Source organism: Cygnus olor, chromosome 8 (genome assembly GCF_009769625.2).
Source record: "Cygnus olor isolate bCygOlo1 chromosome 8, bCygOlo1.pri.v2, whole genome shotgun sequence".
In the NCBI taxonomy this organism is placed as follows: Eukaryota; Metazoa; Chordata; class Aves; order Anseriformes; family Anatidae; genus Cygnus; species Cygnus olor.
Window position 1 is genome coordinate 30,364,959 of NC_049176.1, and position 11,240 is coordinate 30,376,198.

The 11,240-nt window shown below is 37.1% G+C and overlaps 1 protein-coding gene across 1 annotated transcript in view; it reads right to left on the bottom strand.

Annotated features, from left to right (window-relative positions):
* The window catches only part of LOC121073686 (integrin subunit beta 3 binding protein), a 29,252-nt gene extending 18,014 nt beyond the window's left edge, over positions 1-11,238 (bottom strand). Inside the window, exons 1-3 of the mRNA XM_040564859.1 lie at positions 11,124-11,238; positions 7,461-7,503; positions 4,176-4,311 (exon numbers count right to left, since the gene is read on the bottom strand). Coding sequence (XP_040420793.1) covers positions 4,176-4,311; positions 7,461-7,503; positions 11,124-11,128 — 184 coding nt within the window. The 5' untranslated portion in view covers positions 11,129-11,238. The remainder of the gene's footprint in view (positions 1-4,175; positions 4,312-7,460; positions 7,504-11,123) is intronic.
* Positions 11,239-11,240: the final 2 nt, after the last annotated feature.

The window sequence follows — 11,240 nt, forward strand, 5'->3', positions numbered from 1 at the left end:
CACGGCACAAAAGTCTTTGGTGAGTCTACTGAAAGTAGTGAGGCCATAACTACTCACAGTACCGTGCTTCACACAGCCCGTATGGTCACCTTTCAAGACCTCAGGTGTTGTACCTATCTATGCTCCACCTAAAAAGAGGTCACATCTGAAGAGATTATTTTTGATTGTGGCTGAAGTCAAAAACATCATATAATGTGAGTTTTTAGAAACTCCCACCTTAAGAATTCCCCCCAGAATCACTCTCAGTTTCTGTTGCAATGTACAATTTCACTTCTTCGAGCACAGTTTTATCCTCCTTTGTAACAGATTACTTTTGGATCTGACAGTCATTAAGGAGAGAACAGTGGAGGTGTACATATATACATATGAAGGGGCAGAGGCATAACTGATGCATTCATTTTTTTTTTTTTTGTCTTCTGGTAACAGTGTTCCTCTTAAAAAGGAGATCATTAACACATTCAATGATTAGTGACTTTGAACTGCCTACCAGTCAGTCAGCTTTAGTTCACTGTACTTGTAGCCAAACAGTCAGACAACAAGAAAGATTTTTGTTTGTCTAGTGCCAAAGAAGTTCACGACAAGGTGTTTTCAGAGTTTACATCTGTCCCTACAACAGATATGTAAGGTCTTTACTGTGGCCTTACCAAATGCATTCATCCCAGAACAGACACTCGAGAATGAGATACTTTTGATGTTTTACTTCAATCTCTCTCCTTTCTGACATCAGACTGAAAGAGAGGCCACACTAAGAATAAAACATTTTGATTTCTTCTAGCTAGATCTAAATTATTACACAGAAGTATCAGCACATAGGGATAGATTAAGTTTTAATTTTAATATTTTGTAAAACATTTAGAAATACCTCAGAATGACAAGCTGCTATAAAGTTCAAGCTGTTCCGCCACAGTAGCTAAAGGTTAAGACCCCAAAAGATTTCATGTTAAATTTAAGTACATTTATTTAAATCAGTCATCAGTTATCAAACAGATACCACTTTTAGGTTAGTACTATGGAATGACAGAATCCTGGATTGATTTAAATATAAGTAAATTGATTGGGATGGTTCCTGTCTTCTCACAAAATAAATGTTACTTTTGAACAATCTGAGCATTCTGTAGGGATTTAGTTTTCTTTGAGGCACTCTTCCACACTGTTATTCAAAAATAAGCCAAGTAATTTCCTTCTGCCTCCAGTGAGATGGATTCATAGAACTTTGTATACTTTATACAATGCAAAATAAGTTTTTGTTTGTTTTATAGCTAATGGCATTATTTTGTAATAAAAATTAATTCCGTTGTTTTCTTACCCATTGGTCACAGAAAAATAGAATACAGATTATACACTAACACCTCACCTACAGGTAATATCCATTATCTGTTAAAACACTACAACACTTAAAAACAGTGTCTTTTCAGAAGGAGAAGAGAAATGGTGGACTTAAAAGGACAACTTGAAGCTGGGATATAAGAAGTCTGTTCCACCAGCTGGTAGCTATATGAATATGGGGGCAAAGATGGCTAGTACTACATTACTGAATAATTATCCATCTAAATGTCAGCTCTGATCATGTGACGGGTCTTTTTATAGGCAAAATGAATGTTCCCTTATGTCCATATTTAATAATAGTATGGAAATGCAGTACATGTTCACCTTTCCCATTGACATCCTAGTAGATAGGCATTTTAGTACAAGCCGTTTTGCTCCCTTTTTTCTTTTACCTAAGTGATAAGACATGTAATACAAATGCTGAGCTACTGAAAAAAGTTTTAAAACATGTAATAGATTTAAACATCCGTGTACTACCATGTGTTGCGTCACAGAAGGACACCCGACTAAAATAAAGGAAAGAGTCATTAAAGCAGATAAATACAAACACAGAGGAATATTCAAGAGAAAATATTTAATGATCCATAGTATTTTTAATTTTGTATCTCACTGCTACCATCATAAAAAAATTTAAAAACTTTTTGCAAAGCTAAGTATTAAAAAGGATAACATAGAAAGGGGACATAGATTATTCTAATCTGATTCTTCCCTCAGGATACAAGCAATCCTAATTCAGTTATCATCAGCTACTAGCTTTAACATGCAGTCACTTTGCTGGAATCCGATTACTTACTATTCCATTCTGGGTAAGAATGTAGGATGCCATGTCAAGACAAAACAATTAACTGAAGTGTGGAAAAATAACTGACTCTTCTGTGACATGCCAGATGCCAGTATGGACATATCAACTGATCGCACTAACAGCCAGATCTCCGATCGGATGGAGAATACCTCTTGGCAACTCTCCTTATTGAAAGGTTTCTTTGTACAGGATATAGAAAGTTATATTTGTCACAAGGGAAAAAAAAAAAAAAGGACACACAGACTCTTCACATAATCCAGGAAATATCAGTTCACAGTTTGTGAAGGCAAGGGTATTCTAAAATATAGGTCCTATCTGAAGACACCCGGCTTACACAACTAGTTGAGAGATGCTATCATTCACCATGAGAGTGGAGAGAAATTAGTCTAATTATTCCTCCAAAGGCTTCTTGGAATGTCGATGGCTCAAAGTCATTTTTGTACTAGTTCTGGGGGTGGGGCAAATGCCCAATTTAAAAGCTGACGGAGAAGAACCTCTACTCCGGGGAGAACAGAAATCAGCAGTCAACCTGGTAGGAAAGCTGTGAACCTTCCAATTGGCAGTGAATGCTCATGAAAAACTCAACTGACATTAATTAAAACTGTCTGACAAACAGATAAGGAAGATTTAAAGACAGGTCATAAGGAATAATTGCAGCACGATAAAGAATTGGTATATACCTATTTCTGTTTAGTTTTCTAGCATGACTACTAATTAGGAGAAAAAATAAATTAATGAAAAAACACCACACAAGGCGTGTAACTCTGCATAGCTATATTCCCACCAAAACACTTGCATGCTTTGTTACTCTGCTATTTTTATTAAGGAAAAGGGATGTAATGATCACAGATTGTAATACCTTCCACTCGCAGGATATTCTAGTAATTCTCATTTTTAGTTTGGCCAGTTTTGACAGAATTCCAACATTCCTTTCCAAAAAATAAAAATCTATTATTTGTGTGTGCGTGTGTGAAGAAAATCCACTTTTGCAGATCCTCATGAGAGCATATGGTGCAATAGCTAGCACAAAAATCTGCAGACATCCAGATAAATTTCAAACAGTGGTTATTCTATCCTGCTCAGAATGTTTCTACTCATCATAATTCATGAATGTTAGTGAGGCCTCAATTACTGCACATAAATTCCAAAATATATGGGGCATAAAAAGCTCTTTAACCCAACAAAAAGGCAGAACAAGAACTGATGGCTGAAAATTAAAGCCAGACAAATTCAAAATCAGACAGAAGATTTTTTTATTTTTAAGATAGTGATGGAACTGAACAAGGAACATGTTAACAAGGGAAGTGATGGATTATTATTATTATTGTTGTTGTTATTATTGTTGTTTTTTAAAATCATTTGAAGTTTTCGGATTGAGACAACCATCTTTATAGGAGTTACAATGCAGGGAAACAAAAGCTCTTGGGAAAAAAGCTATCTGGGGAAAACGACAAGTCTCTTTGTATTATTTTTTTAATACAATAAGTCATAATAGCTGAGTTAGTGATTCCTCTACACTTAAAATCCACAACTTATATAAGCATACAAGCAGGTTAGTCTACCAAAAATACACTTCTTGAGCAGTCATAGTTTGCATCAAAAACTGACTGCATGAGTGGACACGTCCTAAAATGAACGGGAAATAACAAATAATGGTATATTTTCTGAGAGCTAATGACATTCAACGTTATGTTAACTTAATTAAACACTGCCTTACTCTGAAAAACAATGGTACAAAAGTTACATAAAAGAAGGCAAAGAAGAATAGTTAGACTAATTCAGCTTCTTTTTTTAGCTTTGATCTGATAACATCTACATAACTTTCAATATTCATAGAGGAAGACTCAGAACTGAGAAATGCAGTATGTGTGCATGGATGCATTCATTTATTTTTCTGGCATGAACAGCTAAACCTGCCCCTCTACCCCACACTGGGAAGTACATAAGCTTTAAGACAAAAAAGAATTCAAACATGAGACATAAATTACTAAATCAAGCCAATAACCAGAAAAATGTTGCAATAAGAAAGACAAAATGTTCAACTAACCATTTGATAGGCCATTTCTGAGATCTTGTGCGTTATGACTTGTGGGAGATGAAAATGGACTTATCTGGCATGTTCCTGTTGTCGGTGAGTACGAGTTTAGATTCTTCTTTTTGGTCAAAGGTGTTGCTTCAGATGGCTGAGATGTAATAAAAGACAAAGAATCTGGATCAACATTGGCTGAAGATATAGGGGCATCTGCGTCCATCTGAACCCACAATAGTTACAAACTTTCCCTCTGCAAAGCCAATGCATTCCAGCCTCTACCCTTCCTATCAGCAGAGTTGCATACTGCATCCGAAATCAGCCAAAGCCTTTCTGAAAATTTACTATCAGGTGAAAGATTTTTTTTCTAAGTAATTCCAAACTTTACTCCCATTTATGGGAAGCATATAATACATGCACAAACATTAGTGTTACTCAAAACTCTATAATCCAGGAAGAATCCAAGCCCAGGGAAAAGGCTGTATTTCATTGCTGAGTAATTTAATAAAAGAAAATATTAATGTTTATAGAATTAAATTGTTACAGTGTTATAACAAGGAAACTTCCTTTAAAAAGTATATGCTTACAGGTGAAATAAATAGTAGAAAAGGAACATGAGTTGTACCTATAAGCATAACAGGCAGCTATATAACCCTCAGAAGTTTTCTTCTCAGTTCCAGCCAGCTGTTAATTTAAGTGTCCTAAAGCACAATACTCAATTTTTCACACCTACATAGACCTGCACTCTATCGTTATCTGTACGAATGAGTGTTTTTATTACAACTTCTACTATGTTCTTGGCTTCACCAAAATTCCAGAATGAGCTCCAGAAGTCAATGTACCAAACTCGTATTAAAGCTTCCTGATCTTTTCATCTCTCATTTGAAAGCATTTCCTGTGCCACTTGTACCACCACCCACGTTCACACTCATTTTATTTCACAGAATGATATTGGTTCAAAGTATAACTTCTGCAATTATACTTTAAAACAGTGACGATACATTTAATTCTAATTCAAGTGAAGATGTAATACTGATTCATGGAACAGCCTTCTATCTCCAGTGCTGCTAGCTATTCTATTTCTTTTAAACAAAGCTGCAGTTTCGATGCCTTTCTTCCCTTACTCTCCCTTGAGCGGTTATCCTTAATTTAGAACCTAACAGTGTTAGTATTGGTCATCAGTATTATGACTTACACTGTATTTCAAAGGATATAATTTGCTGCCCACTTACCTAGCTTTCTTATACCACCTGGAAATCAATCTGTCTTGTTTTAGTCTTGAATACCCTAAATCATTTTGCATCAGCTGTTCATACTCTCTTTGCAGACTACTGGTATTTTAAACAGTACCTGATAGAAATCATCAGTCTGTCAGCACTAATACTATGCCACGTTCACCCAGGTTGAAGAATTTTTTTTTTTTTTAATGAAATATTAATTACTGTAAAGTATTGATACCACTTTAGGCATTTAATTGTCATAAATTTTCTTTTGTAACAGGGACAATCTGCAATCTGCTAACACTTTCAGGATATTTTTCCTGCTTAACACTGACCAGCAGTCACCTCAGCCACCATATTTCTGGATATGAATCCAATCTCCTTTGAGCAGCTACCTGGAAAAAAAAGTTACTGTAGTACTTAGAAGGACAGTATTTATTTGGCAGTAAGAACTTCTGTTCTAGATAGAAGGGTCCTAGTCCAGTTATGCATATATATATATATATATATATATATAAATAAATGGTAGCATACCAAAATTACAAATTTTAAAAATACTTGATTCTGATCTGGTCAGTTTGGGCATACTTTGGGTAGTCTGACCAGCAGGTGGAACGAGGTCCTCCTGAATAACAGGAGAAGAACTGAAGAAATGGCAATGGAAGGGGCAGAGCTAAAAGAAATACTTCACACAAACCTTGTGTGTTTATTACCTTACATTCCTTTCTACCTTCAATTCTGTTATTTAATTATAGCACACTTTAAATCATCGGTACGTACCTGTTAGAGGCTTTGTATGAACTAAAAATCATCGTGTAAACCCACATTATTACTGAGATTCCAATAAAAGTTTTCATTATTCAGATGGGCTTTTGTTAAGCTTTATGCTGAACAAGGTTTCCTGAATGCAGGTAACCACCGAGCAACTCTTCCTTTTTATCTTATGGGGAGGGAGGCAGGGAAGGAATAGCTTTAAGGCATAAAAAGAATTGTGTGTAATTTCAGCTGGACCACTCATCTACAAAAACGTTACTACAACCCAAGAAACAGATGCAAAATTACAGTCACAGCTGCATTCTGAGCAGAACAAGTTGGGTAATGGTACACTAAGCTGCTAATTAAATTGCTAATGATTTTTTTTAGTGCCATTGCAGTATTTTGCCATCTTTCTTTAAAGGAAGAAAAAATCTAGCAAGTTTTTAAAATTGCACATTTCTATTTTGCAAACTACCAGCGAGACCTCCAAGTATGTGCTGCATATAAACAAATCTCTTCAAAAGGACACAGATGTGGAGATTTATTGGGAGCTCATTTACTGACCAGCTATTTCCTCTTTATATACTTCTCCAAAATTTTCCTTCCCTTAAACACTGCCATCCTCACAAGCTTCTGTGCATTGGTGTCTGCAGCAACACCCACTGTTGGTAGAAGCAGATAATAAACTGACATATGTCATGACATGCTGGTACTGGGAGTATACTATAGCTGCATTTACAAAAAATAATAGCAACAGTACAATTTTATTTTTATTGTGATAACTGTGGTGAAATTTATTGCAGTGTTAGTACTTTATTGTTTCATTATGCCAGATTTGCTGAGGGAGGTAATTATATCCTTGTCATGAAAATGCCTTTAATGTTTTCATTTCAGTTTTGCAGTTTATAATATGCAGATTACAGCATTATCATAATTCCATATTGTTACATGTACAATTACATGGCAGAACATTTGCTTCCAGGATAACGGAGCTAATTTCTAATAAATGATTTCACCAAGGATCTTAACTCATTCAGCTCTTGGGTAAATAGGGAAGGCAATAAAAATATGCATATTTCACCCCTTATTTTCAGATGATTCATTCAGTTATACATTACTTAAAGCCAGGCAGTTCTATGACAAATAGAATACAACAGATTTTATACAAATATTTCCATCAGTAATTTTGTGCCTTCCTGAGATTTTTTTCTGGACAGCAACCAATCTGTAACATAAGCATAACTAAGGAAATACCATGTTTACATACAGGTATACGTGCATTTACACACAAACATATCCTAAATTATCCCATACCAAAAATACTTACATTATATTTTTTACCACCATCCAACTTCAGTGATCTCTTAGCTCTGCAAGATAAAAATATGGACAAATTTTATAATCATCTAGACACAAAGATTTCTGGTAGTAAGGTTTATAATCTGTTATTTTAAAGACATGTTTCTTTTTCATATGTTTCATTTTTTTTTTAATGCTGCACAAGAAAACTAATCTCATCTAAAACAAATACATTAACTGATTAAAATACTGTGCAACAAAAACATAGCTTGTTTAGAAGGATAAAGCGTTTGCGTAGGAAAATCCAATTCTCCATTTTATACTAGAGATAAAAATTAAGACACTTAAGTGAAATTGCACAGAACACAAAATGTTCAGTTGTCTCTTTCTAAAAGACTATAAACAATGAAAAAACGCAAAAGCATTATTATTTACCTACCTTCTGAGCAAGGGTTGAAATTATTTTTCCATTAGTAGAAATAACACATCAGGCATTTAAAGCCCAGATACAGCCAAGGTGAAAAAAGTAGTTCTTCCCATCATTTTAGCTCTTAACATGATTCAGTGCTACCAGACTATGACTTAACTGGGGAACAGATGCTCTATGTCTTTACAGGTCCCCAAACCATAAGAAACTATTTGCTAGTCTTCTTCACTATACTGATTCAGGAACATGCCAAGCTCTCGCTGCAAAATCTGCTCTGCTGAACTGGATGCCCAGCTGTTAATGGCAACGCTAGAAGAGGAAAGCTGAATATTTATAATACTTTATATCGTACAGCTGTCTTCTAAAGAGCAGTCATCAAAATTTTATTGAATGCAGACTAAAAGCTCAAAGGAAAGAAAGGTCAACATAAATTAAGACTATTTTTCCCAGAGACAACTGAAACTTTTAAAGTACATTCTTAAATCTTAACAACAGTTTAAAGCATTATATAAAACAATGAAGAAAAAAACTAAAATCTTTATATGAACAGTCCCCAAGAAACATATATACTGTATCAAATTAAACAAGATTTGGAAAATACATCATATTTCAAGAACTTTGCACAATTTTCATCTCAGAAAAGAATGTTTTGTCTTGTAGGGAATTAAGATGACCTTATTCCAAATACATCCTCTTCTAATTTACAGTACTGCTCCAAACCTGATTAAAGTGTTGTAAAAATGGAAACGTGGAAAACATGTCTTTGAAGTGTAACTCAGGTAAAGGTTTTTAATGAATACTGGTTTACAATCATCTCTGTTACACACACACAAAGAAAGAAGTACTCTACCTTAAAAGAGGCCAAGTAAACATGTAACATTTAAATTAAAAAAAAGTGACTGAAATTCTTGCCAAAGGGCAGTCAAAGCTGTAAGGGTTTGATGGAATTCTTTACAACGTATTTCTTTTTTAAATAGCAACCCATATTGCTTAAGGAATGCAGACTCCATTACATCTTCCACCCCAGTGGCAGCAGGGAAACATCATATTTATTAATATATCTACTCCAAAAGGGTGCTCTAGGGGCCGATACATTTGCATGTTATACTATGGCCTGTGACGATGGAAGTTTTTATGATGGACTTCAAAAGATGCTGGAAGCCAAAGTAAAGGAGAATCAGGACTGAACATAGCTGTAGGATAAAGATAAATGAGAAATCGCATGAAAATTGCACTAAATTATAAACATTTAGAAAATTTCTTAGAGAAAAAGTTGTGGATTGGTCAAGACCATGTTATTTAAAGTCTGTCAAATATTGTGTACGGCAATAGAGCTGTAGACAGCCCGATTTGCCCTCTGCTGGCCTGCAAAACCCCAGCAAACACCCTGAGCCACGGTGCTGATGAAGCAGCCTCACTCCAGACAAGCACTTCTATGCTGGGAGGAGCCGTATGGGTATATGTTTGGCTTCAGGAGGTCAGCTTAGCCTTGCTCATCCCGGTCAGATTCTGTCCTATCCAGCAGTCGTTTTTGCTCATTGGCTTCCTTTTAGTAATCGTCCTTCTGTTTCTATAAGAAGAGAACTCAAAAATCGCTGGGCATTTGCCATTCACCCAAAACAAGTTAACATTTGTGCTCTTAGCCTACATGCACTCCTTGGCTAGGATCACCGAAACATGTTAGATGTCTGGATGAGTTTTGAAGACCCAGTCAGACAAACCCTTTATTCTCAGATTTTTCAAAAGATGAACAATTTTTTTATGTTCACATCTAACTCCAAACAAAATTCCCAGAGCATTTTAGGAAACACCATGGAGGAAGCGTACCAACTTTAGTTTGGTTTACCTTTTTTTATATGGGTAGAAAAGCCTTGCTATGGCTCTGGAGTAGAATCCAAAGCCAGAATGTGAAGAAGAGGCAGAAAGATGATGCATATGCGATTACAGTACACATTAACTTATTTATCTGAGTTTCCTACTCTTGAATTGGTTCAAAATTCCCTAACAAGGCTTATTTTACTTTCTGAACTATGCAGAGTATGACGACACGTGTTTATAGCTCGCTGTACACCCTGCAAGGATTATTTTACCCATAACATTTATCAGGTGTAAGAACTACGTATTACTGCTATAGCATATTGCTGACCTACCATTCTAGGCCATGTTGTCAGTTCCTCGCTAATATTCAGAGATTTTTGCTCACTCACATACTGTTTTGGTAAAATCACTAATCTGAGGTTAACTGCGAGTCTAGGTATGCAATTTAACTTTCTATAAAGAAATGGATTTCTTATTTTGTTTTTAACTCCACATATTCTTCTCTTTCTTTCCATCATAGTTCATTTATGAATGAACGTAATGGTAGCAGTCACAGACAGATTAGGATACAAAAAACTGTATTATGACTATACTCTTTCATTAAAAATACTCTGGGGATTATTGTAGCCCACTTTGAGGCCATTCCATTTAGCTTCCTCGTAAGTTTCTGCTTTTACTGGGGGAGAAAATAAAACACCTCCACGCTATTTCTCTGCTGCTCCCTCTCCAAAACTTGCCAACAAAACTGTATTGTTAATTGGGAAAGCAGAAAGAATGCATGATCATTATCTACATCAGTAGTAAAACGGTAGTTCAAGTCAGAAACAGACTTAAACGCTAGAAATCAAAGCTTGTGTATTGATCAATTTCTCTGTGTGACTATTCTATGATTACTTTAACTTCCAGCAGTCAACAGAAAGGCTGGCAGAAGCTGGAACCTATGCTAGATTTAACAAAACTCTTAACTTTGTAAGGAGCTGTGAAGCGGGACAGCACCCCAAACCCACACGCAGGCGGCGTGCTGGCGTCTCACGGCCTCACCGTACTGGGGTGGAAACCAGCAACATCCTGCATTTTTTTTTTCCCCTAGTTGTTCTTCAGACGGCCACGACTAGCAAAGCTCCACAAAACAGCACCAGACTCACAAGACGGACAGGGTTTATTCCAGACGGAGCCAACACGAAGAGACACAGCCCCGCGGAAAGAGAGCCCAGCGAGCCCCGCGCCCTCCCCACAGCAGGCAGAAGCCCCCTCGGCTCCCCCAGCAGCACAGAGCCCAGCTGCTGGATTCAGCACGACCCCCTCACACCGACACCCCTGACACTTTGCCAGCCTCCCCACAAGGCCTCCCCCCGCAGGGGACCGAGCTCCCCTGCCCGAGCTGCCCCGTCAGGAGGCGAGGAGAGGAGAGGCGAGGCCGCCCCCCTCCCCGCTCCCGCTACCTACGACATGTGGGCGCCTCCAGCCGCCGCCTCTCGCAGCTCTCCCGCCCGAGCACCGCCGTGCAGCGGCCAAACGCCGCCGGCTGGAAACGGAGCCGGGAGGGCGGTGCGCGGCCCCGAG